At 49.0% G+C, this 27,941-nt stretch overlaps 10 protein-coding genes and 1 non-coding gene across 11 annotated transcripts; 5 read left to right on the top strand and 6 right to left on the bottom strand.

Annotated features, from left to right (window-relative positions):
* Positions 1-339: 339 nt before the first annotated feature.
* On the bottom strand, positions 340-5,481 carry GIQ15_02565 (uncharacterized protein; the record flags this gene model as incomplete). The annotated part of the gene is made up of 11 exons (XM_033549982.1): positions 340-452; positions 514-700; positions 757-1,146; positions 1,213-1,583; positions 1,633-1,744; positions 1,804-2,384; positions 2,474-3,016; positions 3,539-4,625; positions 4,687-5,022; positions 5,077-5,249; positions 5,325-5,481. The coding sequence occupies 11 exons, from the start codon at positions 5,479-5,481 to the stop codon at positions 340-342; spliced, it is 4,050 nt and encodes a 1,349-aa protein (XP_033407143.1).
* Positions 5,482-6,043: 562 nt separating this feature from the next.
* On the top strand, positions 6,044-7,180 carry GIQ15_02564 (mitochondrial ATPase complex subunit ATP10; the record flags this gene model as incomplete). Its single annotated transcript, XM_033549981.1, has 2 exons — positions 6,044-6,432; positions 6,514-7,180. The coding sequence occupies 2 exons, from the start codon at positions 6,044-6,046 to the stop codon at positions 7,178-7,180; spliced, it is 1,056 nt and encodes a 351-aa protein (XP_033407142.1).
* Positions 7,181-7,367: 187 nt separating this feature from the next.
* On the bottom strand, positions 7,368-8,186 carry GIQ15_02563 (protein transport protein GOS1; the record flags this gene model as incomplete). The annotated part of the gene is made up of 3 exons (XM_033549980.1): positions 7,368-7,871; positions 7,936-8,049; positions 8,121-8,186. 3 exons carry the CDS (start codon positions 8,184-8,186, stop codon positions 7,368-7,370), a joined length of 684 nt encoding a protein of 227 aa, XP_033407141.1.
* Positions 8,187-8,456: 270 nt separating this feature from the next.
* On the top strand, positions 8,457-9,190 carry GIQ15_02562 (60S ribosomal protein L35; the record flags this gene model as incomplete). Its single annotated transcript, XM_033549979.1, has 3 exons — positions 8,457-8,459; positions 8,539-8,681; positions 8,845-9,190. The coding sequence occupies 3 exons, from the start codon at positions 8,457-8,459 to the stop codon at positions 9,188-9,190; spliced, it is 492 nt and encodes a 163-aa protein (XP_033407140.1).
* A 519-nt stretch (positions 9,191-9,709) lies between these two features.
* Positions 9,710-12,987, bottom strand: GIQ15_02561 (uncharacterized protein; the record flags this gene model as incomplete). The annotated part of the gene is made up of 11 exons (XM_033549978.1): positions 9,710-9,794; positions 9,842-10,211; positions 10,442-10,573; positions 10,633-10,899; positions 10,968-11,078; positions 11,134-11,205; positions 11,316-11,538; positions 11,602-12,065; positions 12,133-12,223; positions 12,434-12,779; positions 12,857-12,987. The coding sequence occupies 11 exons, from the start codon at positions 12,985-12,987 to the stop codon at positions 9,710-9,712; spliced, it is 2,292 nt and encodes a 763-aa protein (XP_033407139.1).
* Positions 12,988-13,328: 341 nt separating this feature from the next.
* On the top strand, positions 13,329-13,399 carry GIQ15_t0015. Its single transcript has one exon. It is a non-coding gene; the product is annotated as a tRNA-His (tRNA).
* Positions 13,400-13,596: 197 nt separating this feature from the next.
* GIQ15_02560 (Sir2 family histone deacetylase Hst4) lies at positions 13,597-15,610 on the bottom strand (the record flags this gene model as incomplete). Its single annotated transcript, XM_033549977.1, has 2 exons — positions 13,597-14,888; positions 14,959-15,610. 2 exons carry the CDS (start codon positions 15,608-15,610, stop codon positions 13,597-13,599), a joined length of 1,944 nt encoding a protein of 647 aa, XP_033407138.1.
* A 155-nt stretch (positions 15,611-15,765) lies between these two features.
* On the bottom strand, positions 15,766-16,805 carry GIQ15_02559 (uncharacterized protein; the record flags this gene model as incomplete). Its single annotated transcript, XM_033549976.1, has 3 exons — positions 15,766-16,306; positions 16,383-16,516; positions 16,677-16,805. 3 exons carry the CDS (start codon positions 16,803-16,805, stop codon positions 15,766-15,768), a joined length of 804 nt encoding a protein of 267 aa, XP_033407137.1.
* Positions 16,806-17,497: 692 nt separating this feature from the next.
* GIQ15_02558 (nuclear GTP-binding protein NUG1) lies at positions 17,498-19,236 on the bottom strand (the record flags this gene model as incomplete). Its single annotated transcript, XM_033549975.1, has 3 exons — positions 17,498-18,997; positions 19,073-19,167; positions 19,224-19,236. 3 exons carry the CDS (start codon positions 19,234-19,236, stop codon positions 17,498-17,500), a joined length of 1,608 nt encoding a protein of 535 aa, XP_033407136.1.
* A 401-nt stretch (positions 19,237-19,637) lies between these two features.
* On the top strand, positions 19,638-20,645 carry GIQ15_02557 (uncharacterized protein; the record flags this gene model as incomplete). Its single annotated transcript, XM_033549974.1, has 4 exons — positions 19,638-19,734; positions 19,808-19,829; positions 19,922-20,097; positions 20,164-20,645. The coding sequence occupies 4 exons, from the start codon at positions 19,638-19,640 to the stop codon at positions 20,643-20,645; spliced, it is 777 nt and encodes a 258-aa protein (XP_033407135.1).
* Positions 20,646-24,538: 3,893 nt separating this feature from the next.
* Positions 24,539-26,697, top strand: GIQ15_02556 (uncharacterized protein; the record flags this gene model as incomplete). The annotated part of the gene is made up of 2 exons (XM_033549973.1): positions 24,539-24,859; positions 24,916-26,697. The coding sequence occupies 2 exons, from the start codon at positions 24,539-24,541 to the stop codon at positions 26,695-26,697; spliced, it is 2,103 nt and encodes a 700-aa protein (XP_033407134.1).
* Between the last annotated feature and the right edge of the window lie 1,244 nt (positions 26,698-27,941).

The raw sequence follows: 27,941 nt of genomic DNA, 5'->3' as shown, positions 1-27,941 counted from the left end.
CGATTTAAAAATTATAGGATACCTGTATAAATTATGAAAAGGTAGAATATCATAAAAAATACATTATTATTTCAGGTAGCCTAACACGGGTATAAGGATATACTTAACCTTAAAAGGTGTAAACTTCACGCAGTATGAAACAGCAGGTGAATCGCGAAAGCGATTAGAATTAAGTAAAATAGCAAAGTAGATATCAGACAGACAAGGCGAGGCCGAAACGAAAAGAGAACATGCATCGTTAGTACATTAACATCGTGCGACTTGAAGTATCTTTCAAGAAGTCCACATCATTAGTCGTAAAGCGAGGATCAAGGTAAGTATTCGGGATGATATTCACAATCACTCATTAGAAAAATCAGCAGAGAGGACCACCATCGATGAATATTTAAGGTCGAGTGAGCGGGAGTCATTGGCATCGAATTCCGCTGCCTGGCGGGCATGGAGGTATTGGTCTGAGATATCATTATTTATTAGCGACATATTTGGCAAACCATGTTCTAGAGCTAGACTTACAATCGGTGCTAACAGCATCGAACCAACGACCGATATCTTTATCACTGCCGTCCCTAGCTTTGATAGCGCCCGTTGGCATAATAACGAACGCAGGGGCTAATGATCGCATTTTCAAATGCTGCGAGACCACGCCAGCGAAGGTTTCGATTTGAGAGGCAAAGTAGGATGGCTGTCGCTCCAAGGGCCACTATTTCTTCATTAATACAGGTCAAGTCATAATAGCAACGATGGTACCAAGCTCACCCGCTGGATGTAGTGCTCGCATTCCCACGACCGGAATAACCATTCCATTCTTTCACCACAGTTGAGTAAAATTATGGTCGCCAGAAAGGTCCGAAAACTGCCAACACGTTGTTTCTGGAGCAGCCGTTGTTCGAATTTACCGAGCAATATCCTGCATACTCTCGCCGCTCTCTTTTCGACAGCAGAGCGCAACTGTGTACATAGCAAAGAGTACGACTCTAATTGATTCATCCCATTTATTGGGATTCGGGACTCATTTGAGGTCGAGGTAAGCGGCCGTTTCGTCATTGTAGGTAAGGTTGGATTCATATAAACTGTCCATTTGAGGAATGGGTCTACTAGTATGGCGGTAGCTACCCATAATTCCACTGCGGCGTTTAACATTTCATCCTAGTCTATGAGTTAGTAACTTCGGCTCTAGGGGTGAGAAAAAACGAAGGAAAGGACAAAATGTACCTCATGCTCTTTAGCAAGTTCTGACGCTAGAAGAAGCGTCTGCCGGATAAAATCGGATTGTTCGCTCTCGATGAACAGGTGCGATGTTTTGTTAATATACAGCTCGAGTTTAGAACTCAGTTCTTCAATCTCGCCGTCGAGTAAATGTACGTATTGCAATGACCCATCGTGCATAGGGTCAGTAGAAGAGGTAGACATCTGGGGGTCGATGGTTTGACCGGCCTGTCTTTGTCCGTATAAAACAGAAAATGTAAGAAAGCTTAGAGAGTCTAGTTCGAAATGCATAACTTCGATACGGCCCGCAGAGGGCTCAAACTGTATCTCATTTTTAATACTTCGAATGTCGTGGTAAGCCATTGTTGAATGCAACCCTAATCTCAGGTTAGCGTGGGCTTTTGAAAATAAAGGACACCAACATACCGATGGAATAGGATTCAAGCTGATTCATAAGGCGAGCCCTGATGCAGCATTCCATCCAGACGCGCGGGTTCTGAAGATTCCTGCATTGCCCGCAAGGTGTCCCAGCCGAGCACTAATATTATAAATAACGTTAATATACCATACCCATATTATAGGAGAATCTTGCCTAACCGTTTTCTTAAGCATCCGGCACCGAAGACAGGCACCCATCTTCCTCACCACTCGAACTTCCTTCCGCCTTTCTTCAGAGAAGGTTGATCTCTTTTTATTCGATTTCTTAGAATCGACTACCTCACAGTAAAATTCACTGCCAGGCTGGGTCTCCGGGTTCGTAGCAAGAGGCCGAAGGTAGGCACCCGGCCGTTCATGAGAGCTGGAAGGTAGATTCAACTCAGAATTGATATGGTTCTGCAGTATCATCTCGTCTGCAGTTGTCATTTCGATTTGAGGTGAGATATCTAGAGTCGATGATTGCGCTTCTGTGTGGGAGGGCATGGGCCACGCATCAGGCTTTGGGTTGCACATAGTTGCTGATTCCAAGGAGGCACCCGCATCTTCCGTCACCATCTCATTCGCAGAGGCAGCAATCAAGGAGAGGTGTGATGACTGGGGATCTGGCTGCGAATCAACCGGGAGCAGAGAGTGTACAGCAGGCATTGGAAGAGGCGAGCTGGCGTCTACAGACGACGCTGAGAAGAATGGAGCAGTGGGTGAAGAGGCGTGGACAAACTCGGCGTGATTTAATTCAGCTTCTACAAGGGAGATAGAATAATACATTAGTATAGCCAAGTTGCTCTAGGGTTCCCATGTTGAGTCATGGCACAGACAAAAGCTGCCTTACCAAGGTTGAATTTTGTCGAATTCTCGAGGGCTGGATCAACAACCATATCCCGATCTGCAGCATTAAGCTCAAATATACGGTCGTATAGCTGCCCTTCACTCGAAGCCCCGACTCTCCTTGACGCCTCGGCAAGCACATTGAGGCCATTCAGACTAGGACCATTTTGGAAGTTTGTGGCGCGTTTCCCACGAGTCGAATTGGTCATTTTTGCGCTACTAGAGTCGGCATTGGGTTGGCCCTGGCGTACAGCGCCCTTGTCTCGCTGTCCATTTGCGGTTATGCCGGACATGTAGACCACCCGGTCCCTGTCCGCCGTGGAAATAGCCGGACATATTTTCGAGATATGGTTGATCAGAGTATCTGGGCGGCCTTTCGAGAACTTCTCTCCACAGAGCCTGCACGTATGCTCGTATCGATTGCTAGAATCAGGGAGCTTTTCACCACGGTGAAAGAACTCGGTGATAAGCGTATTCGGCTTGCGGCCCATGGTGGCAGAGGGCAGCCGGTCATTAAAATAAAAGGCAAGTCTCCAGTAAGAGCTTGCTACAGCATCACTTAAGTAGAAAGAAAGGTCTGGTCGCGCTTTTGAGAGGAGCTCATAGTATCACACCAGATATCAATTGAGAAGTGAGGAAAGGACTACCAGGGTAGCTGAGTGAATAACAGGAGCAATTATGCCTGGAATTAAACGACAAGCTAGACAGCGTGCAACCCTACTCCATGGCACTCCACGGCCAGGACAGCAGCTCCTGGTCGAGCCTGGTCGAGCCTGAAATGTATTCTTGAAGCCGCAGCCTGCAGCTTGAAGCGCGTCTTTCTTCCTCTTTTTTTTTGTATATCAAAAGTCCAGATGGCAAAATCAAGCTCCTGGAGGCGGTGTGTTTTCTGACATCCTCTGCCGCCTTTGCTAACCGCTTTGGGAACGGAGAAATATTTATCCAGAAGCTCACCCCAACGTCGTTTCTTTTTTAATTTATATTTTATCTAGATACTACATACTCTGTACATAAAACGAGAAAGGGTGATGAGAAGGACAAGAGGTAGTAGAGGGTAGCATTAACAGACACGATGCTCGGGTGGCCTCCACGGCACAGCAAGAAGCTCGAAGATCCGTTTCTCGTCGCGGCTCTCCAAGAGGTGGCCAGCCCCGGATGACATCTTGGAAAAGGCCCCTCTGGTTCAAACACATGCCCTTTTTACCTGCCAGCAGTCGTAGGCTTCGGTTGAATATATCGTTGCCCGTGAAGTATATCAGTGCAGCGCCGAGCTCGTCACCGGGGACAAACAAGAGGTCTATCCGTCGCCATACTGGATTTCCAGGAAGCGCCGATGCCCCATGCCACTTCGAACCATCTGCACGCGAGGACACGGCAAGCCCCGTCTTTAGAAACCCTCGTTCAAAGAGCCGTGGAACAACCATGGTCATGATCTGGTCATTTATCTCCTGTAGGGACGCGCCTTCTTTACTCAGAATCAGATCGATGTCTCCGCTGTCCGCTGCCCCACGCCTATAGGAACCCCCGATGATGACAGTATAGGAGTCATCGACGTCCAGGATTACCTCTCGCACAATAGCACCGTGTGTCTCTACTTCTTCTCGGGGTATTCGTTTCTGGAAGTCGTCATACCGCTCAATTCCAATCTTCTGGTTAGTAGTTAAATGTGCTCGATCTTTCAAATCATCCAATGATTTATACCCCTGCGCAATCCATTTTGAAGCTTGCTGGAACCCAACTCCATATATTTTAAGGAACTGGGATAGCAAGACGTCATTCGGCTCTAGATTCGCCTGCTCTAATCTTCGGAGCCGGTTAGTCCATACGATTTCCTCAATTTTAGCCGCCAGACGATCCCCTATTCCGCGGATTTTTAATGCCTGGGATTTTGTGGCTATCTTCTCGTTCTCCCTACGTAGCGCTGCGATTGCACGCCTGTATGCAAGGCAACGCCACTGGTCGGCCGTGCGCTCGTAGTAGTCCAACATCTGCTGCAAAACCTCGATGGTCCGAGAATTGGAATTATTCGCACGATCCTTTCCGTCCATTTTACTCATGCAAGTAAATGACTTTTGCCATGCCGGGTTCCTTGTGGTGCTAGAGTCGAGCCCTTCGGGAACTACGGCATTGTCCTCCTCGCCAGAAGAATCCAGGGGCTAGCAAATATTTAGTGGATACAACGATAAACCATTTTAGCAGATCTGGATAACGGCTCACGAGAGCGGCAATCTCTTTTATGTGCTTAATTGCGGCATCCAGGTGATCTGGTTCCTGTCTATGAGAATCGTCCCTGCTGCTTGTTTCGCAGACAACGTTGTTTGCAGGAATAGGTAGTCCTAAACCCGCCGACGGCTCTCCTTCGGCCTTTTCGTCATCACCATCCTTATGCATACTTAACGAGGTAGAAAACTCCCGACGTTCCTGGTCAGGTGAGGTTTTCAGTGTCGGCTTCGATGCACCGTTAATTCGAAAACGAGGGCTAGATGCATCTAGTATCCTCCTATTCATTATACATTCCGACGGATAGTTCTCGTTAACCAGGATAGTCTCGGCCTAGGTAAACAGTTAGGTGCTTCAAGTTGTCGTGATTCTACTACTGAGGCTTACCGGAACTGACGAGACCTGTAGATACTTAACCACGTCGTCGTAGGTAAGCCGCTTTTCCACGACTATGTGTGTGACTGAGTTGTCGAATTTCGTAGCCCGAGTCGCACCGAATTCGATTGCCCTAGAAATACGGATCCGTCTGGCCTGTGAGATAATATTATTGGGAATAAAGTCTGCAGGCGAGTCAGTGGTTACTTTCAGCTTTCATATAAAGACGGACAGCATCGCAGCAATGTTCCGTAACTTACAAAGAACGAGGCCGTCGAGGACCGAAGGATGGTCCTTAACAGTATGGCAACGCCCTTCTCTCTTTCCCTCCTTTTCTCCCATGAGTGAGTCCTCCTTAGATAACTTCTGTTTCTTATTTGGCTCACTCTTGGTCATAGAGGAGCTGGTATGCAGCATTTTGGGAACTTCACCTCTAGTCGATCTAGGGTGCACTGCTCTTTTTGACACCGCATCTCGAGATGAGGTACTGCTACTGCCAGCTCTTTGACGACAGTCTCTCAAAGTGGATATTATCTCATTATCGTCCGGTTCATCTTCACTTGACGCATAAAGCTCTCGACAAAAGATTTCCTTGTCCATGGGTGTATATATATAGTGAAAATGTCATTTTCAGCCGAATGTCATATGCCTACTGACCGAGTCTGAAATTATCTGAAATTGTTAGAAATTGCCCCTTTATACAATGAGCCATGGGTCCAGGCAACAGTGCCCATAGTTATGTAGTCACGTGAACAAGATAAGATGGAGGTGAGTCTGGACATCTTCAAGGATTACAAAAGGTGCATGAAGCCAATCGCCAGCAAACCAGCAAAGAGACTGCACAGGGAGTGATGGGGAGTCTCTTGGAACCGCAAGTTGTTGTTTGACCTTCGAGTAAGCCAATCCCAGTTCGTTTTCAAATCAGTTTCTGACCATCGCTCAGCAAATTTATAGATTTTGGTTCTCGTCAATTATCAAAATGAGCAGACCTCAGGCTGTCTCCTCACTCTTTGAGGCGAGCTACCTCCGCCGGAGCTACTGCCTTTCCTATGGATTATCCCATTATCGTCAATTCAGCTTGTCAAATAAATGGCAACAACTACAGCAACAACCGCCGAAGCAAAAGCAGCAGACGCAACCACAACCGCAAGCTCGGAAATTGAGCATTCCACCGGCGATTGAGCAGAACCCCGTGGCGTTAAGCAAGTCGGAGGTTAAAGAATTCACCCCGAAGCCATTGAAGCGTCCATTAGGGCTGCCATACTCCCCAGAAGAGGGCCAGAATACTGGTATCGATAAGAGAACATTGCGACAACGCGGAGGTGATTTCGTGGACAAAGATAAATACCAACAGCGGCAGTCGGAGCTGTAAGGATCATGGGAACCCCAGTATAGCATTAATATTATTCGGAACTCATCCGCTAACGACCTTTAATTTTCGATGTATAGGATAAAGGAATACAGCAAGCCGTACTACCGAGAATGGCACCGAATGAATTATCACAGCGGAAAGGTATTCCTCTGTAACCCTCGACTATTCAAGGAAGATTTCTCTCTTTACTTTCCCAACCTCTTCGGCCGAACACTTTCACGGTCAAAACCAATGCAAAGTACCACTTCAATTCTTCGCGGCAAAATATCTCTGGTCCGCGTCTTTGCTAGTCTTTGGGCCGAGAGCCAAACGGTCACCTTCGTCGGCGAGAAGGAGAATCCAGAATTACAGCAAATTATCGCCGAAGCTGGCCCCGTGATGCAGAAGGTCGATATCAATAATGAGGACAACTGGCTCAAGGCCCTTCTCGTACGTCTCTTCATGGGGAGTATGCGACGGAAGATGCCAAAGGAGCAACATGAGAGATACTTTCTGGTTCGAAAAGGGTTTACGAATTATCTGAAAGACCAAATTGGGATGCTGAACGGGAAAGTTGGTTATGTTTATCTTCTGGATGAGAACTGTAAGATTAGGTGGGCTGGAAGTAGCATCGCCGGACCGGACGAGCTGAGTTCCCTAAACAGGGGCTTGCAAAAGCTGATAAGCGAAAAGAGAGCAAGCCAGGCAACAGCCATGCCGAAGGTTGTCTCGGAATCAGAAATACAAAAGGCTGCTCAGGCATGAAGCGAAGGTGAAGATGTAAGATATTGTATAGATATGCATGAGATACCATATAGAAAACAGCGGGAGTAAGGAATAAGAAAGTCAATCAAATATACGCAACGCCGGCTAAATTCTCCTCCAGTAACGCCGCCCGTCATATCAAATTGTACAGTGGTATAGGTATGAGAATTATAGGCGTAAGAGTAATTTACCTGAAGAAAAACAACATTAAACAGCATATTCCAATAAAGCTGCCTAGAATAATACCGTCTCGTCTTCTCTTGGCACCGATCTTGTTGATCAGGTTATTGACGCCCGGTATCTGGGACGCAGCACCGACGATTCGCCGGTTGATGCTTGCTAGAGTCTCTCGCTGTAAACCAAAACTTTCGTTGACGGCATACGCCTGGCTCAGGACGTTGTCCATCATGTTATGACTGCTGTCTAGCCGTCCTCTTTCCTCGAGCATGTAGTCTGCCTCCGCTGCGGAAGGGTTCGATGCGCGGTACGCATTTATATCTGACCTGACATTCGAAAGCAGATTCACACGGTCTCGAGTGTCGGATATAGTAGCTTTCAGGCGCTTGATTTCTTGACGATGGTCGAGGAGAACCTCTCGGTGACGAGAGAGGTTGTTCTGCTTTAATGCGGAGGCGGTCAGGGCGGACTCGGAGTCTAGAAGACGGGCTAGTTGTGATATAAGGGTTTCTCGCTGGAGAGAGAAGATAGATTAGCCCCGTGGCCTCACGCAGACAAACGGAGAATATGTGACGTACTCTGGCTAGGATGTCCCGAATCTGGCCCTCCAGCCTAGTTTCGTCCTCCGACGGCTTCGCTGGAAGATGGCTCATGGAAGCATACTGGGCATATGAATGAAACAGCGACTCGGTCTAACCAACCCATTAGCTTCCGTATCTCAAGCGCTGTATCCAAGAAGCGTGTCCCCCTGATCTATACATACCTGAGTCTCTAGAGACCGGGCCTGCTGTCGGAGCTGTGCCCACCCGGTCCCAGTCGAGGTCGTCATCGTTCTTCAAGACGATGGGGGTGTATCAGCCGGTCAGAATCCTTCACATATCACCCTCTTGCTGTAGTTCTTCTCTTCTCTTCTCGTCTGTTGTCTTGATGATGTTATATCTCTGCCTCTGGACAGCCTTGGCGTCATCGTATCACGTGATATTCGCCTACGCCGCTAAAGGAACCGAGAAGCCCTAGTCCCACACTTCAACATCCACGAGAAACTTCGCCATCAGCTTCAAGGTCGGCATCAACATCGACAACACCGCAACCAGTCACCATGGTACGTTCGGAGACAGCGAGGAGAGAGGGATGCGAGGTGCCCGGGTGTGCAGCATGCTAATATCTGTGTTTTTTTCCAGTCGTCCGCCAAAGTCAAGACCGGCCAGCTCTGGGGCAAGAGCAAAGACGACCTCGCGAAGCAGCTCGATGAATTGAAGACCGAGTTGGGCCAACTGCGCGTCCAGAAGATCGCCGGAGGTTCCGCGTCGAAACTCACCAGAATGTATGATACTACGCCCAGTTTCTCAGATTCTTCTTTTCGTGGACAAAATTTCATCAACCAGAAAACCCACAGGGCTGGGGGAGGAATTTTTCATACAGAAACCCCCTCGAGGGATTGCGGTATAGGACGATAAGCTGACATGGAGGAATTTGATTCTTAATAGCCACGATCTCCGCAAGTCCATTGCAAAGGTCCTCACAGTCATCAACGCCAACCAACGCTCGCAACTCCGCCTTTTCTACAAGAACAAGAAATACCTCCCACTCGACCTCCGAGCAAAGAAGACCCGCGCCATCCGACGACGACTCACCCCACACCAGGCCGCCCTTAAGACCGAGAAGCAGAAGAAGAAGCTGATGCATTTCCCTCAGAGGAAATATGCCGTCAAGGTACGTATCTCGCAAGGCGACGGACACGCCTCGGCAGTCAATAGCTACAACATGGATGCTAATCGCGACTCCGCATATAGGCATAAACGTTTCGTTTTTCCTCCTGGTTCAAGTTTCTAAAAGCGGCGCATTCCCCTGGTTGAACTTGCTGCGTCTTTATGAATCGCTGCAGATGTATCAATAGAAGATGCAATGACGCAGCAATTATGAAAAATGGAAAATAATTTCTTCTACTTCAGCTCTTCTTCCATGATTCCCGACGTACTACTCGTTTTAATATGCTGGGGAGGTGCACGCTTTTCATATGGAGCCGAACCGGCTGCTCGGATTCAATTCGATGGGGTTACGCCTGCTATAGATACCATTGGATTTCGGTAGCATTCTCTACTATCAAACAATAACAAAGGCCGAGGCGTTAAGCGCCGCTACCAGTTCCTATTCCATGTGGTCTTTCCTTTACCCCTCTATCATCAACCAGGTCAACCGCCGCGGAGTGAAACGATGTTAATTAAATTGGCATCAAGAGCCGGTGACAAACTTTAAACGTAGATGGTGCTCTCGGAGATATATAAAACTTGTGAACCCCCTCTAGTAGACTACCCTGATTGTCTCCATCCCGGCAGCGTGGCGCCCCTTAGATTATTCGCATTGCTCATAGACCACATTCCTCCACACGTACAGGCCCGGAGTACGACTGTCCTCATTAACATCCGCACCGCCGCAACTGATTTCGGCGGGACTTCCTCAGACACACCACAGCATCGAACACACCTTCTGCTCGGCCGCTGCTCAGTGCCCCTTGGCTCATCCAAAGGTATCAAAACCTTTCGAAGAATGTCCAGTTCATATCTTCGTCTATATATATCCGTTCGCTTGTCGTCACCAACACCTAGCCAGCTGTAATCTTGTAGAAACAGGTACATTGGATTAGCTTCATTCCGGACCATGGGCATGGTTTTGGTAAGAATTGACGTCACTGCCGGCTGTAAGACTGGTGGTATACTGCCAGTGATGAGGAGGTCACGCTCAGGGGCGGCCCGGTCGCTGTTGGTGAAACCTGCATTTTGATATGCATGTTTAACATCGTTATCGACACTGGCGAGGAGTTTCTCATAGACATCCACTTTCAGGGCTGAGTCTGCTATAAGTGTCACGATCTGAGAATAGACCTGGTATGATTCATTGCTGAGATTTGTAGCATTTCTGAATCCGCTAGAAAGGCCACGGAGGCCACGGCATAGGTATTTAAGAAATGCTCGTGGGATGCTTGAGATGAGGAGGAGAATAGATAATGATTCGCATGGTTTGCCTTTAGTAGAATGCCGCGTTAGTTCATCCCACCATGCTAAGCTACCTGGAAAAATCTCTCACCTGGTGAGGTTCCAGACTCCTGGCTATTCACCTGGTTACCGAAATTGTCGGAAATCTCGAATAGGTCATCAACAAGATATTTTGCAAGATCAAGGGCCCATTTCACGTTCCCCAGGGTTATTCGTAGTACCTCTGTTACTAGATATTAGCTCAGGCTTCCCTACCACAGGGAGAATTTCTGGTTGACCTACCAGGGTCATGACATTCGGACTCAGCACCGGCCTTGTTAAAGTGCATGTATGCCAGTAGAATGGATATCTGCCGAAGCTGCAGTGTAACCCAGGGAACTGCTGCTGCAAGGTTACGGCGTTCAAGCCGTGTTTTGAATCCAAGGGCGGCCTGCATACTAAAGCATTTTAGGATGTATGGATTATTCATCAGCTTGTCCTGCTCGATTGTGAAATCAACATTCATCGAAAGAGCTCGATATACTTCATTTATGAAATTCTTGTGGGAATCTGCAGTTCATGTTTTTTATTAAATCTTGCCTGTTATTAATGTTATATTCCAAGAGATATGAACTCACCTGCATTCAGCTGCTGCATAACGATCATCAGTACATCATCATTATTACTGTCACTACTGCATGCTCTGCAATATGCCATAGTAAGAGCAGCCAGAGCGCTCATGAATTTTCCTTTGGATACGAGTCAGCTTCGAGGAGTTCTAGTTATATGAGCTATCATCCTCACCGTCATTGAATAAACCATCTTCTGCACCGAACGAATGCTCCATTATGCGAATCTGGACCTGGGATTTCTCATCTAGAGTGGCAGCAATGCAGCCACTTGGTGAAAAAGAAATATGAACACCTTAGACTAGCAGTCAGCATACGCCTTTCAAGTGCACATTTTAGTGCTCAAGGGGGGCCTACCAGGTGATATTGCGGGAGGAAATGCGAAGCCAGACTGGGGCAGGCTTGTAACCGTTTCAACATCGTCGAGACCAGAGAGCGGAGTAAAGTTTTTTGCATCGTAGAAGTTTATGCTGCTGTCCTCTAGAGTTATAACAAGGACATTCCCTGCTTCCATGTAGTCAACTGAGACTATATGCCTTTCGAAATATAAATCCGCCTGTCTCCTTAACTCGGTGTTAGGCTGAGGAGCTATGGTTAGCTATCTGGTGAGTGTATTTCCGGGGAATATATATAGTAGACATACCAACAACGGATGGCGCGCTTGCTTCGACACAATGTTATCAAAACTCCTGTGGAGGTTCTGGGTGACCGAGCGGAATTCCCATCGAGCAAGCACACTGGGGTGCTCGATGTGAGACCGTCCGTGTGAGTTGTGGATAGGGTACGAGAACACTGCTAATATCGCCGGGGCCGTTTGGCCTCCAGGAGAATCCAAGGGGCATGCAATTACTTGCAGGTGCGTGAGAGCAAATAATCCGTTTGCATTGTTGGCTATGTTTTCCGGGTTTCCCAACGCATATGTTGATGGGGACGGGACCACATGTGGAACTTCAACTTCAATGTGAACCAGTTGGATGCTCGGTACTGCAATGGAGTTATTCGGTCGTTGATGAGCTGTATCTACTGGTGCGCCTTCCCACTTGAGCTGTGCACGGTAGAGTCGTAAGTCGTTACTCGCCGAGTAAGTCACCACCATAATCCCACCACCTAAGAAGAGTATCAGTAGGACGCTTCCTCAGGTGAAAAGAAGACTATAGAACCGAAGATATCATACCGTCAACGGGAGCCATGGCGGCATGGGTCAGAATATCATTGGTATAGCCCGTGCTATGCAGTTCTACCACCATATCTCCCCATTTGGACTCCTGGTTTTGATAGAGCAGCCTAAGCTTGCCAGATCTCGTAATAACAATCAAGGCCGACTTGTGCAGAGGATGGAATGGCCCCATCGGTCTGCGCGGGTATCTAACGTATGCCCATCGACCACTTGCCCTGCCAGCATGGCTAAACGTATGCACCTTTTAGGAAGCCAGTCAACAAGAGAAACACAGATGCGATAAAGGCGAAGTACTCACCGATCGATTGATGGACAGCCACATGAGCCCAACCGGCTGATTGCCATCATCATCGGAATCCAAAATTGCCGGACGCGATGGAATCAGAACATTCAAGGCCACCGACATTGCAATGATCGATATACGGCCGCACGAGTCAACAATGGCGATGTCCGTCCCCGACTCGTTCCACGAAAGGTGAACCAGAGTATGGCCGCCCTGTGCGTCTGCAATGGGATGGTCTGGGTCTCCATCGCTGAGACCCCATTTCCCGTTCTCGGGGCCGCAGCTGAGATGTCGTAGAAATGCCTTCGTCCCGTCTGGAGCGATATAGGCGATTGCGCCCATCTTGGACCACGCGATTTTTCTTTGATTAACGCATCAGCAGGTGATCCAGACATAATAGAAGATAGGGAGCCTCGTTTCAAGGCCAATTATACATACTGGCAACATCCTAGCAGCCGCAGTTCGTCGATTCGAGCTGGTAGTGCTTTCGAAGGCACAGCTGCTGTCAGGCTCAACTCCAGACCGCCTGAGTCGCCGAAGAGGTCGTCCACATCTAATGTCTCTTCCATCTCTTGTGCTGTCTGGTAGTCGCTCAATTCATGTAGCTGTGGTATAGGTATCGCATTCTAACGTGTAGGCTTCCTTGACAGATATATAGAGTATTTAACAAATATATGAACTATTTGTGTTGACTATCTGTAACAGTTTGTTTATCTACACAAACAAGCGCAAAACAGACCTTCAAGACACAAACATATACCATTACAGATATCATATACACTACATTATCCGTACATTCTAAACAGCTACATCTATAATAGCTACATCTCTATAATAGCTACATATCTTACTGAGGTCAACGATGTATCCAGACATTTGTAGACGGTTGTGGACGAACTTACATCAACAAGGTGGTATGGTCTAGTGGTATGACGTGGCATTGTGGCTGCCCCAGCCTGGGTTCGATTCCCAGTACCGCCAAAAACAGCAACTTCGAGTTGTTTCTTTTTTTGCGCTTTCTTTTTTTTCTTTGCTTGCTGCTAGCTTCATTCATTATTCTCGTTTCAACTAGATCTGATAATAAATACGGTTCTATATTGGCTCTAGCTGTACCTGCATCGTACATAAATCCACGCGACTCGCTACTGCCTTCACACATTAAGTACTACGGTACAGCTCTAGGTATGGACGACGCTCTCCTTGGTTTCCGGGGCCGCTGGGCCGTTGCTTCGAGCAGACTCAGGGTGTATCGGGTTGAGGACTTCGTCGAGTTTGCCGTGTAGGCCCTTTCCCGCTCTAGACTCGTTGGAAGTGGCCTTTCTACTTGGGAACGCCTTATTAATCGGGATAGTGTTGGCAGCGACGTCTCCTGCCTTGGTCTTCTTCGCCTTAGGCTTGTTGTTAGCTGGCTTCCTGGCCGCTTTGACAATCTTGGTCCTGGGGCGTTTCTGTTTGGTGACGGCGGGGGCGCACGGCGTTGGGCTCTGCGATCTCTTGTTCGCGTTGACCGAGTCTTCAGAGCTGGACGACGGCGTGGGCATGCAGTCAGGGAACTGGAGAGGCTGTTGGGTCGGCTTCTTCGGCGTGATGACGACGGATACGTCGACCTCTGACTTGATACGCTCAACTTCCTCGGAAGTGCATTCATCGAAGATCTCGTCGCTGTTGTCGTCCCACCTCTTCAGGCCGGCGTGGTGTGCAACGTTGTCGCAGTCGCCCTTGATGGCCAGGTCCCAGCAGTCTTCAAACTCCTTGCCAGAAGGGAGAGAGTCGTGGTTGATCCAGATCGTGGTTCCATTCCTCCTGCCTCTGACGACACGGCACATCTCCTTGACGATGCGTCGTACGCCAGGGATCTTTAAACTGGTGCCAACCACCACGAGTGCATCAGGCCTGGCGCGTAGATCAGAACTAACCACGGAGCCTATCGCCTCTTCATCTGGGTTGTGCTCATTGTAGAGCACCATTCGCGGTCGTAATTTCCCAATACCACGGCTTCTCTGGCCTCCAACAGTCCTTGCTTCTTCAATCTCCTCACAGGCTCCACAGAGCGGTGGGTCAGGGCCGCGAAACAGCTCTGACTGAAAATCCGAAGTCTTGTTGCACTTTTGACACACCATCTTGTTTAAACCGCCGTGTAGCTGGATGGTCTTGGGCCAGGGCCCCTTCACCTCTAGTGGCACGCTCGTCTCCAACGGAGGAAGAGAAGACTCGATGCCATCTACATTCTGGGTATACAAACGTAATAAACGCTTCTCCGCTGCCAGACGAGCCAGTAGGTGATGAAACGCAGTTGGCTTCGCGCTGGCAGACATATCGGAGAGGTTGCGGACCATATCGTGGAAAGAAGAAATCATCGATTCATCCTGGTAAACCACCGAGGCGTCGAACAACTGTTTCCCAGAAGCCCTAAGCTTGTGGTCCTTTTTGAGCGTAGAAAACAGGCCATGAGAGGATCGAAAATCAGGTACTGTAGTGTATATTGTTAGTGAAACGTGCAATTGATATCGAGCTGGCTGTCGTGTGAGAGAGAAACTTACTTCCAGCAGAGACTGATATTCCAGCACCCGCCACCACCACGATCTTGCGGTGCCCACGAAGCGTCCTCAGCAGCGACTGCAGCTGCTCTTCCTGCTCCGGGCGCACCTGTCTGTCAGGCTCCGTCAGGTCGAGGTATCTGGTAATCCTGGGCTTCGGCTCTATCTTTCGCCTTTTGCGTACGGGCGCGGACTCTGTCATATCTGCAGTGCGCGCCGGCACCGCCACGGAGTGGAAGCCCTGAGACGCCAGAGAAGGGGGGCAGAGGCAGTCATCTGAGAGAGGCGTCGACGGGATCGAGCTCAGCTCTGACGACGTGTCGGAGAGGTCGTACTGCTCCATCGTGAGCGCGATAGAAGACCCAGACGCGAGCGAGAACGACGGGAGAGTATAGCTGAAGAGAGACTCGCCGCCCCGGGCGATGTCAAGCGCGTCGAACCTCGTCCTCTTACGGCGGAATCGACGCCATTGGAGAGCGCGAGTTCGGACGTGGTGAGTGCGGTTGGTGGAAGTCGAGCAGTCGAAGTTCTGGTGGTTGATGATGATATAGTGATGATGTTGATGGTTGATGGACGAGCGGGAAGAAGGGGGCTCGCTAGCGGGAAGTCCGCCCGGCTGTTTTTTTCTCTCCTGCAACATCAAAACAAACAACATCGACCAAGTGACCGGGATCAGCGAGAGAGCACACGAGACAGTCTACTGTTGAGCCGGCGAATATCACAACCACGACCGTGGCCTTGTTATTGTATACAGTCTATACGGGATAGCGCAGATGGGAGCTGGGACGGGGGAGTTCTATATATAATATTTCAATCGCTGTCGCTGCCGGAGCCAGAGTCTGCTGCTGCTGCTGCTCTTCTTCGGTGGCCCGTATCGCTGTCTTCTATCTTATCCATATCATCTTGCTCTCCGTGGGACTCTGCGTCGTCTTCGGCCGGCTCCTCCTCCTCGTCCTCCTCCTCGTTGCTTAAGTTGGCATCCTCCATGGCCTCTGTATCGTCGTCGTCGTCTTCACCAAGTTCGCCCCTGTCGGCACCTTGTAGAGACTCCCGCTGGCCCTTGCTGCTTGGTTCTTGGGTTTCATTACCGGTCGTAGCCCCGGATACATCCTTCTCTTGGTCGTAGTTATCTCGCTTTAACCGTTTGGATCCCGGCGCGTCATCAATTCCACCGTTGCCCTCTTTGCCCGATTTTCCTTTCTTCTTAGACTCACGTTTGTTTTCCATAATGGCCGTGTATGCTTTTAGCTGTTTCTCCAGGTGTGGTCGGAAATCACCAAGTTCTACTTCTGTAAGGGCTGCAAGCACGTCTTGCGGTGTTAATGTTTTCTTATCTGTCATGTCGTTTGCACTATACACGGGGTACCACACGTTAGCTGATAGATCTTATAACTGTAGAAAGGTTGCGGGCAATATCGTCAACTTACTGTGAAGATATGTACGAAACAAATACTGTGGCAGCCTTTAATATGGCTGTGACCGCGTCGCGCTGAACACCGGTCCCGGGAGGCAGCATGTCCTTTGCTAGCCGCATAATAACACTTCGCGGTAGTAAAATATCCTAAATGGGCCAAACACGAAGTCGTGTCATCTTGTCAGCTCTCGTTATTCAACCTTGGGGCGCTATAAGGCCTGGAAAGAAGCAAGTCGTCGATAGAGGCAAAAGAAAATACGGAGGGAATTCGTAGCATGCTGATAGAAAAGGGACCGGGAAGCCCTACATCGACGCTCAATCCTGTCTCAGCAGCCTCTGAACCTGGCGCATTTTCACCGGTCTCTATCTCGCCGGCTGTGGCATGGATAGGTTCACTGCCGTTCGGCTCTGCGCCTCCCGTCTCAGCGGTAGACATTGTGAGAAATCACCACCGTAACGCTAATGGAAATTGATCGGGTTCGAGGTATAGCTGGAAAGGACACTCGCAATACGGCCGTCGAGTTTGGGAGTCGTGGAAGATTGTGTTTTGAGTCGCGGGTATCAGGAGCGATGTACGCTAGAAACAAGTTAGAGATGATCTGCCATTTACACGGGGATGGAGGTCTGAGGTACCTTGAGCTAGGCAGGAAACTCGTAAGAAGATATAAATGCTGCACTGAGTTTTTTATATACGTGTTAATATATGCGGTGGTGGGATGTATAATTAAGATATTTTTGTCTCCGCGCCAATGCCACGATACTGATTCCGGTGTGGAGCAGAAACGCGCCAACCAGTCGCGGCTGTTTAATATATATCTTATTCATATATAGCTACAAATAGAACTATATCAGGATTTAAATAATTCTCAAGGTTCAGCAGGGCTTGTAATTTTAAACTCATTGAACATTTTGAATGTGGTGATAAATACGACGTTTAGACGGGGGAATAAACAATATAAAAATGACCGTGATCACAGCATTTATTTTGTACGCCATGTGTAGGAATATCATTTCTTCCGTAAGCTACATAAAAAAGCAGGTTGATTCCCAATAACTCTTGCGCCTTATATAGACCCAGACAAAAATAGTAGACATTAGAAACGAGAAGGAAAGAGTACGCAGGACCATTTATTCTTTCATCTGCTCATCATCCTCCTCCTGAGCAGCATCGTCTCCCCATAGGCCTTCGAGCTTGAACTCCTTTGCCCACTCCGTCACTATCTGCTTCGTGTCTGCAGCTTGTCCGCTAGCCTCTCCCTCAGTAGCAGTATTGCTTTCCACAGCAGTAGACACAGGCAAAGTAGGGGCCTCAAGCCAGCCCTGGATACGTCCGTCTCTCCAATCAGTTATAACAGTCGTGGCTGCACTGCTGATGTTAGGTGCACCGCCTCTCCCCAGTCTACCTCTCCTCCGAGCAACCTGGACGAGGAAGTCGGTCGTCTTGTCGCCATTAGTAGGGAAGAGAGGAGGGATGCCGTAGAATGCAAGCATTTTTGAGAGTAGGGCTTCAGACGAGGATAATCTTTTCAGTAAAAGGGTCACTGCAGGAACAGGGTCGGAAATCTGTTTTGGGGGTATTGCATTAAGTAGAATGAGTCGGGCCTGTTCGTTTATTTTGCGGGATTCTGAGGATTTGGACTTTTCGGCATTGGGAAAAACGATTCCTGGAGAATCAATGATTTTTAGTTTGCTGTCCAGTTTGACCTCTCGAAGACTGGTGGTGACACCGGCCTCTGCGCCGACGGGGCACACGTTGGCATTGCCTCTGGTGATACGACTTGTTAACGAGTTGATCACGGAAGATTTGCCCACGTTGGGATATCCAATGACGCCAACTGATACGGCTCGTTTAAGCTGTTTGTTATGTGCGTATGTTTTCAAAGCCTTGAACAGGGTTTCTGAAGTGCCCTTGACGGTCAACTGTTTGTGATCGAAGCAATGCGCGTTAGGAGCTCCGGTGGAAGCTCGCAGCGGTAGAGTAGGGAAGTAGCGCCGTAGGTACACCAGCCAGCCTTTCAGGACCGGCGGAGGTACGAGATCGATCTTATTCAGGATCAAAATAAGTCTCTTCGACCCATGGGCGGCAGCCATAATCTCTCGTTCTACTTCCTTAGATCGGGTTCCTTCGGGGTCTCGCGCATCAAGAACGTATAGAACGACATCTGCCCTATCAATCACCTCTTTAAAGGCCTTGTCAAATGCTCGGCGCGAGCTTTCTTTTGTTGTCGGCACAGCAGAATCCACGAATGTAACCCCACCATCTTCCTCGTCATCCACCATAGCATCATCGTCGTTCTGATCCGCGAATTCAGCAGCGCGAGCCTTTGCAGAGGCTAAAAGCGCAGCCATTGGGTTGGACTCTTCTCCTTCAATCTCCATATCCTCATCGTCATCGACCAACTCATCATCTTCATCGTCGATAAGATCAGCATTTTCCGAGATCTCAACATCTGCAGCTTCTTCCGTGCTCTGTGCCTGACGTCGTAGTTTTGCTTCCTCGCGTATCTTCTGTGCTTCCTCTGCCTTTAATCGCCTCTTCTCTTCGATCTCTTGCAGGAGTCGATCTTTATATGGAAACAAATTTGGGATACCGGGATCTTTCTTGAGCTTTGAGCGCCATTGAGGGTTCTAATCCAACGGTTAAGTGGTTAGCATCATCGGCTTGAAAAACCGAACGAAACCAATTCAGTGGGAGTCGCGAACATTTTTGGCGAGCTTTCGCTCTTTTCTCTGCTTTGCGGCACTGGCCTTTTCGATCTTATTCCGTAGCCGAACTGGCGTCCGCTTTGACGATTTCCCTGAACGCACAAGTTAGAACCGGGGAAGTGACAATAATTAGCAGGCGCATGCTCACCGAGTTTCACCATCTTATCTGTTTCTACTGATATCTACGCTCGGGATATCTCCTTCGCTTTCTAGATCTCTCTCTCTTTCTTCTCTTTCTCTTTCTTTTTTCACCGCAAAAATAATTTTATGTGGGTCGAGAATGCCAAGATTTTACTGATTACAAAAGCTTGGCAAAGGCGATAAGATAAGGGATGACATGACTAAGCCAATGTGCTGAGTAATAGAGACTGACCAATAAAACACCAGGAAACGGAGTGGTGGGATTCGGCATCCTATATAAAAAGTCTTCTACGCTCGGTGGGATGAGAACGACGTTGAAGAAACTGTTCACCGGTTGCATTTCCATAGAGAAGCTTCTACCATAAACACACCAAGTCAATTCGAGAGAGGTCTGCCTCGCTGCAGGTCGTGAGAGGTCAATATGGGTTCCGTCGGGCCATTCACAGGCCCCCGCATATCACTTACTTTCGACGGCTTGCTCTTCGACTTCGATGGAACAATTGTAGATTCCACGGCTGGTGAGCCGCCTTTGCATCATGCAGTCTTTCTCTTCCCGTTAATGCATCGTTGCTAAGCTAATTTGCGGTCTAGCGGTTGTGAAACATTGGCATATGTGAGTCTGGCACATCTCGTACATGATAGCGCCCCAATGCGCGAAGGGCTGTTCCGTTCCCGTTTCCTCGTCTAAAGACTGTGGCCTGGAAGAATAGGACAGGAGATCGGAGTTGATCCGAAAGTCATCTTGGAGACTTCTCACGGCAGGAGAAGCATAGATATGCTCAAGATCCTTGCGCCTGAAAGGGCAAATTGGGAGTGTAAGTCTGTTGCTGCTCCAGCTGCCGCTGCTATCATCTCACTACCATTCCGCTCCGTGGGGATCGGTATGCATCGGAAAGTCAGTCTCTGATTATGGCGCGATCAAGTCTCTGATTATGGCGCGATCACAGATGTTAGCATGATGGAAGGGCGAGTCCCGCGGGAACTAGGTGCTGATGCTACTGAGATACCCGGAGCACGACGGCTCCTTACCTCGTTAGAAGAGGCTGGAGCACCCTGGGCGGTCGTAACGTCTGGCAGCAATGCGTTGATTACTGGCTGGCTGGGCGTCCTGCAGCTTGCACACCCTAAATATCTCGTTGTTGCAGAGGATGTGCAGGTCGGCAAGCCAGATCCCTCATGCTACCTGCTAGGCCGTTCTCGGCTTGGCTTGGAACATAGCACGTTGATGCTCGTGATTGAAGATGCGCCGTCGGGTGTCCGCGCAGGGAAAGCTGCTGGGTTTAAAGTTCTCGCGCTCGCCACAACGCATGCTGTAGCTGAACTGAAGGACGCCGGAGCAGATTGGATCATCAGAGATCTTGACAGTGCTTCCCTTAAGAAATACGCCGACGGCCAGGTCGAAGTCGAGATATGGGATACACTTCAATAGCGCTTGATCACTACGACAGGGATGATGGAGATAGGGCTATGATCGTTGACCAGGTACATACCCTTAGCTTGGTTGGTTTGAACATCTGTCGTGCGTTGGGTTATCAGCGTTCGTTGCTTGTCAGATAACCTTTTCACACCGTTTGATAGACTAGTCGCACACACTAGAGATATGCTCTTCTTGGAACATCATGCACGCCTTAAGGGAGTATGAACTAGAGACTGGTTAGAACGGAGTGCCTGAATCCTGTACTCCGCGTACAAGCCTATGTACAAGCTTATACAGAGTACCTCAGCTTTGACGTTCTCGCCCTCCTTTCTACGGTAGTTTTCTCCTAGGGCTTGGAGCCGGTCGACGATGCGGAGCAAGCTTGTACCGGACTCGAAACAAAAGCAAAGGCCGAGGGTCGGGCTAGTTGGTGTCCGTTCCTCTGTCGCGCAGACCGATGTGATGGAATTTTACGTACGCCTTATAGCCGTGGCAAAGGTGTAGAACTGAGACGTCCGACCCCTTGCCCTGTGTCTCAACGATGTGCGAGTCATCCATCCCACATATAGGTCAGAGAGGCAAGGGCAAAGAGGAAAAGAAAAACAGGTACTGTCTAACTTTGCACCTACATTGCAGACACATCGTCGCGTGACCTTGAGCCAGCCACCACTTCGCATGCATTCCGAGGCAGTGTTGTGCTATGATCCCTTCGTCGTCTCGACTGCGGAATCGCTCCACACACATATCAGTTGTTAGTACAGAGTCAAGTACTCCGTACGGAGTACACTAGATGGCGAAAAAAAAGGGATCGACAGCCACAGTAGCGAGGAAAAGTGACACCTGCATGAGACGACTCCCAAGCGGCAGGATCTTGCGAAGTCCATCTCGTCACATCCCATCGATCTCTGCAGTGGATGGTTTTCTAGTGCTTTCCCGACCTATTCTCTCGGCGGAGCATAAGCCTATAGTATGCAAACTAGGTTTTGTGCCGTGAAGCTGATCACTCACATGGCTTGGCGTCAAGAGTGTGGGAGTGTGGGAGTGTGGGAGAAAAGTGTGGGAGGGGGAGAGGTTGAATTGCGTGGTAGTCGGATCATCGCCGGAGAATTTCTGGCCAGACGATCTAGTGGTGTATCTCGACGTTCTCAGGAATTTGGATAGGCACACATGGATATCCTGTTTCGGCGATCTAGCATGCCTGGGCATCTCCTCACTTGCGAAAGAGGCTTGAAGAACTGGAGCCCATTCGCTACACTCTTCCTTCGCCCGCCATCTCCGATCGTCGTCTTTGCGCCTGAATATCAACCACCTGCTTGCATGACAGAGACAGAGTGGAGGTAAGGTACTCCGTATGTGTGTATAGGTCTATCCTGCGGACGTGGACGTGGACGAGAAGATCGACGGCTTGCGCATGTCCTCCATGCTTTCCAATCCCACGGAGAGAGGGAAAGCCCCTGAGCGGGATTGTTCCTTGATTGTGGGCATCCTGAAGATGTATGCCGTTTATTTCTTTTTCTCTTCTTCCTTTTTGTGCAGTTATACCGGGAGATAGACTGTTGAGTTCGCCATATTGCGTCGTTGTGCAAGGTGTAACTTTGGGGCAAAAGTTGGGACACCCACTCCCAGGGACGCTTCACCCAATTGAATAAGGCCCGAGTCAAGATCTTTCGTCTAAGATGCAGGTCCTGTCATCGCCCGCAGCTCGTCTCGCTACGGGGTCAGGCAGGGAGCAGAGAAATGCGAGATATCACCTTCGCTGTCTCGAGGATCGCGAGGTGCGAAGTAACTTCTGATCTGTCCCAAAAAACCCAAAAAAGACCCGGTAAAGGAGAAAACAAGGTAATTTATACCTGTATCGTCAATGACAATACGGATTATATAAGATAGATTAGTCATGGTCACGTGGTGATCCCCTTTTTGAAAAAGAGCAGAAAAAGGAAACTGACGACGTCGAAGCTCGAAGATCAAAAGCAAAGAGCAGAGAGAGAGACCAACGAAAGAGACCAAGAGAAAGAGAAAGACTAGAGACGCACACTAGACAACTCGTCCGACATCCAACCCATGGCAGGACATAGCTCTACACGGCACGGCATCAAGCAGCCTGCAGCAACAAGACTTTCGAAGTCCCAAGTTCATGGGTACCAACCCTGCAACGATCGTCCACAAGCGCAAATCTCCTCGCCCAATAACGCACGGGAACAATCCGCCCCTGGCTCGAGATGGAGCCTACGGGTCGTAAGGGGCCTCCCGTAGCCCAATAGCAGCAGGGTTGGCTTCAGTTTGCTGCCCTAGACAGCTCGAAAGCCCACCAGGGAAGCACACCAATTGCTGTTGTCCGGGACCTGAAGGAGGCGGCGGCGGGCGGCCAGGAAGGCCTCCAAGCAACACCCCAGAACAATAGAGCGGTTTAGATCAGTCACCTTTTTTTTCTCGTTTTGTTACTAAGAGAAAAAGGTCAACTGGACCCGTTGTGAGACTAAAGGGACGGCCAGCCAGATCCAGGTTCAGGGAAGTTGCGGAGCAACTGGTATACACATACGGAGTACACACGCCATCCAAGTGTGCGAGCTATACTATGCAGGAACAGCCCGGAATTTGAAGTGTGACCAAACCTGCAGGCTGCAGCTTGCTGAATGTTGCAGCACTGTGCTTAGATTCGCGATAGCATCATCAAAATATGCATAATGCAGTTCGACACGGCGTGTCTCGACCATTTCGCCCTGAAGAATCTGCTCTCCAGCACCGCCTTTCACCGGGCTCCAGGTTTGTTTTTCGGCCTTCTCGTCACTTGGCGATCGGATCCCCCCGATATTAGCGTGGAGAAACAAAAGCTACCCATAACCTAGATGCTCTGCGTATCACAACGAGAGACTTTCTGTTGCCTGCCCTAACAGGGATCCAAACCACTGTCTAATCCATAATTTGTCACTGCTCCATCCCTATACGAAGTGCTACCGCCGTCATCGGCAGGGTTCGCTCTGACTCTCATTTTCCTGGGATTAAACGCTCAACAACGCCGTTAGTGTACGTTTTAGTCGGCAAGAGGCAACTTAAAAATGGGCAACAGGGATATCTGCTTGCCACTTCGGGCTGACATTACCTTTCGCCTAAGTATCCGGTGCAGCTCTACTCCGTACTCACGGAGTTCTTGGGGCTTGCTTTTGCCGGGTGTCTGGGGTTATGTCAAAAACCCTGCCTCCAAGCCCACTTGGCAGAGGAGGCTTGCTGTGATGATGCAGAAGCCCCCAGCGCAGCGCAGCCGTGATATAGTGGAGCTCCAGCGGGGTGCGGACAGGTGGATTGGTGGATTGATGGAGGGTTCTCAAGCCATCGCGGAAAAAGGGGCACCCTTAGCCGTACTGTTGTTACACGCCCGGCCAGGCACCGTTATTACAATACACCAGGCTTTGGTACGCGGCTTGTGTGATGGAGCCGCCCCTGCTGTCCGCGGGCGCCCCCTTGCGCCAACGACGAGGTCTGGCTTACTTCTTCCCTCTCGTCGCCCCATCTTCTTGTCGTCCTGTTGCTCTTTCGACCGCCAGCCGTCTGCGTGGGAGCCCGTCGTTCATTATCCGGTCTTTCTTTTGGTATTAAGATCACCGTCAATCCTTTTATTTTTGTTTTTATCTTTTGGTTCTATCTCGAACCTGTCGTTCCTTTACCATCCATATACTACTCCTATACCGACCACTGCATCACCACAGCCTTGCAGGATTAGCTACAGCACAGCTATTCATTACTCTCATTCAACAACAGCAACAATAATAATCAACAGTCGACGCTCCTCTTTGCGTGTTTTTCCTTATTTCCATCTTTACTAAACAAGTGGTTTGGTGGCACGCCCTTGACACAGCGTGCTATCGTCGCCTCAACCATCAGCTCCTTAACCATTGACATCGGCAACCATGAACTACCTTCAGGCGCCGTACCCATACACAGTTCCGATGGAGCAGCCTATGGGCTATGGGGTACCCATCCAACATCATCCTTATGAGCAACCAATGGATCAATGCTACGTTCCTTACCATCAGAACGATATGCATGGCTTTTACACCACCGGTGCCATTGAGGAGTACGAGGAGTATGTCGAGAATTTGTCGCGGCCTCGTTTGACCAAAGAGCAGGTTGAGATCCTCGAATCTCAATTCCAGGCTCATCCCAAGCCCAACAGCAACACCAAACGTCAATTGGCCATGCAGACGAGCTTGACTCTCCCCAGAGTTGCGGTATGAGGCTGTCCATCGTTTTTCAAAAGTGAAGTCACGTACTAATTGATATATAGAACTGGTTCCAGAACCGACGGGCGAAAGCCAAGCAACAGAAACGACAAGAGGAATTCGAGAAGATGCAGGCAAAGGAGAAGGCCATGGCAGCTGAGGGGGCCGAGAATCAGCAGCAGGCAGAGGAAAGCTCAGAGCAACAGAAGTCAGAGCAGGACCAGACCGATTCGATGCCAACTCCCACGGACACCCGCGGTGCTTCTTCAAGTTGCAGCGAACAAGAAGATCATGGACTTCAGACACCGGCAGAGGAGAAACCAGAACCCAAGTTTGATACCGTTGGACACCAGTCTGAAGTTCAAGCTGAAATCCCCAACCCAGAGCCCACCAAGCTGATCCCCAGTCCGCCAATAAAGGAAGACCAGGAGATGTCAAGTGAGGTAGCTGACTTGCACAACACCATGCAACCCTCATTTTCTCAGCCAGAAGTCGACGGACATTACCAACAATGGGCCCATAACTCTGTTCCTCAAATAGAAGTCAGAGACGGTTCTGCAGACTCACACGTGGTTTCAACTTCAGCTCCAATTATGGAGCTTGACTCTAACGGCTACTGGTCCCCGGATTCTAACATCGTCAGCCAGCCGTTCACCGACCTCTTGTGTAACAACAGTTCCCCGGAGGAACTTCCCTGCCAGGCTCAGCCATCCGCTACATCATTCTCTCAGTCCTTTATGCCTTCAGAGATGCCCTTGTACTCTTCCCAGACCCTCATCAACCAAAGCGATATGTCCCCTCGAAGTGGCCCCAGCTCTGACTCGGAGCTGATGCACTCCGAAGGACGTCAATTGCCTCGCCTCCACATTTCGACCTCTGATAAAGCAATTGGCCTTGCAGCGCGCCGAAAACGCCCACGACCGGCTGCCATTGGAACATCAGGATTGAGCCGTGCCCTAGGTGGTCCCCCATCCATGTCACCTACTCGACGAGTGGCCAGCGCCGCCTGGGGTGGTGTACGAAAGGCATCACAGCTTGCAGAACTGAGTCCAAGATATGCTGGTGTAAGGAAGATATCTGGCTCTCCCAGGTCGCCGTTCCCATACTCATTGGAAGGAAGACAACATGGCCTATCCAGTGCGGAATTGGCCGTGCCTCCATCAACTACTTCTTCTATTCCTCCAGCCACTCCTTTGACGCCAGATGATATGCAGTATCTCCTTCCTCCAACCCCAATTGACAGCCAGTACTGCCTATCGCCTCAGGACGAGATAGGATACTCTCATTCCTTCCCAACTTCCCAATCAATTCATTTCGACGAACATCAAGAGTCAAAACGACAGCCACCACCCTTTGTTATGGTTGGAATGTCCCATGCACCATCATACGAGTCGTTCACAGAGCCCATGTCTGCTCCTCCAAACTTCACCACCTTCAACGACCTCATTCCAGACTGCGGACAACAACAACAGCAAGAACAGCAACTTAGCTCCTCTGAGGCTGACGCATCACTCCATGTGATCCACATGCCCAGGCCAACACATATCTCACCCATTGCCTACGATGATCAGATCCAGGGTGAACAGCAAATGGAAGGCTCCACTGGCGCCGACTGGCGAGGCCAGCAGTCCACGAACGGCTCGGTCTCCCCCATCTCGGAGTGTAGCCAGGGTTACCACGCTACCGGCAAGGGAACTACTGAATTCTACATTCAAGAGTTTCCTCAACAAGATGAGGCATTGAAGATGGCTGCACAGCAACTCCCACCGCAACGAACACGGACGTACACATTTACCAACCAGACACCGAATGACTTTTACCGCACCGCCATTTTCCCACCCGTATAACCCGCGGCACCTACTTGTGTTAGCTGTTACGCTCTTGGATATCGACACAGTACAGGGACTCAACTACCACTGATGCAGTTTCAGTTTCAATATCCTTATCTGCTTTTACCGTCATTATGTTTACTATTTTTCTTTTCTCTCTTCTAAATCATCAATGATATATGTGGGATAGGTATGGATGGACTTTTGGTTTTTGTTTAACATTTTCATATATCGTCAGGATGGACGACTGGGCTTCTACTACTTTGCAACTTCTCTCTGCTATTTCCTTTTTCAACCTGCTTTCAACATTCTTTTTTCCATTTTATTTTGCTAGGTATTATAACACCTTCAATACCTCGACCTACTGCTTTTATGACTGCTGCTGCATATTGCATAATTACTTATAACCTAATTTCTAATCTTAATTCTCAAATCCCCCCTTTCATCTTTCATTGTTGTTGGCTGTTTTGTTTCTATTTTGACTTTTCTCTTCACTCTCCACAATACAGGCTATGGAGATATGTTTCCCACTACTGCTGAAACCTCGCACATACCAAGAGGCCAAATCTTACTTCACCTGGTGAAGCTAGCTATACTCGTCTTGATAGCAAAAAAAAAGAAATAAATTCAGTGATCAGACCCCCTGCTAACCAAAGCGGCAATCATCTGATATGCCCTCGATACTTCGGGCGAGAGCTCGGACAAGGAGAAAAGTTTCAATTTTTATTAGTAAGTATGATAGGAAAGAAAAGAAGAAGCGGGAACAATGAAATATACCACATTAACCTTACTACATAACAGATAAAAAGCAGGCAAAGTTGAGCGGCAGGGAAAAAACGAGAAATTAAAAGCTAAACCCCGCTGACCAGAATCCATAACTAGACATATACCTAATGGCAAGAACAGGAATACTGACTCCAAAGAAACTAAATAGTGTACTCTGCGGACTCCATATACTAGCGTATCAATAACAAATGTCGGTAGCGAGAAACATGAACATGAAATGACACAAATATATGAATGAATGAATGTGTGCGGCATATCAAAGGGAGAAGAGAATAAGGGTAGAGTGAGGGAAGGGGTATCTCAATATGCAGGCATGACGAACAATAAATGAATGAAATAAGACAGGGAAGTGGAATTCAGTCAGATCAATTCGTAGGATAGGTAGGCGGGCGACGAACGACGAGAGTAAAAAAGGTAAACCACGACGACGGGAAGGAAAAGGGCAAAAAAGGAGTAATACAAGATATACGAAGGGT

This window comes from Arthroderma uncinatum (genome assembly GCF_011692745.1).
Source record: "Arthroderma uncinatum strain CBS 119779 chromosome Unknown scaffold2, whole genome shotgun sequence".
NCBI lineage: Eukaryota > Fungi > Ascomycota > Eurotiomycetes > Onygenales > Arthrodermataceae > Arthroderma > Arthroderma uncinatum.
Note: the sequence above shows the minus strand (reverse complement) of the source record. Positions and strands in the feature narration are given on the sequence as shown.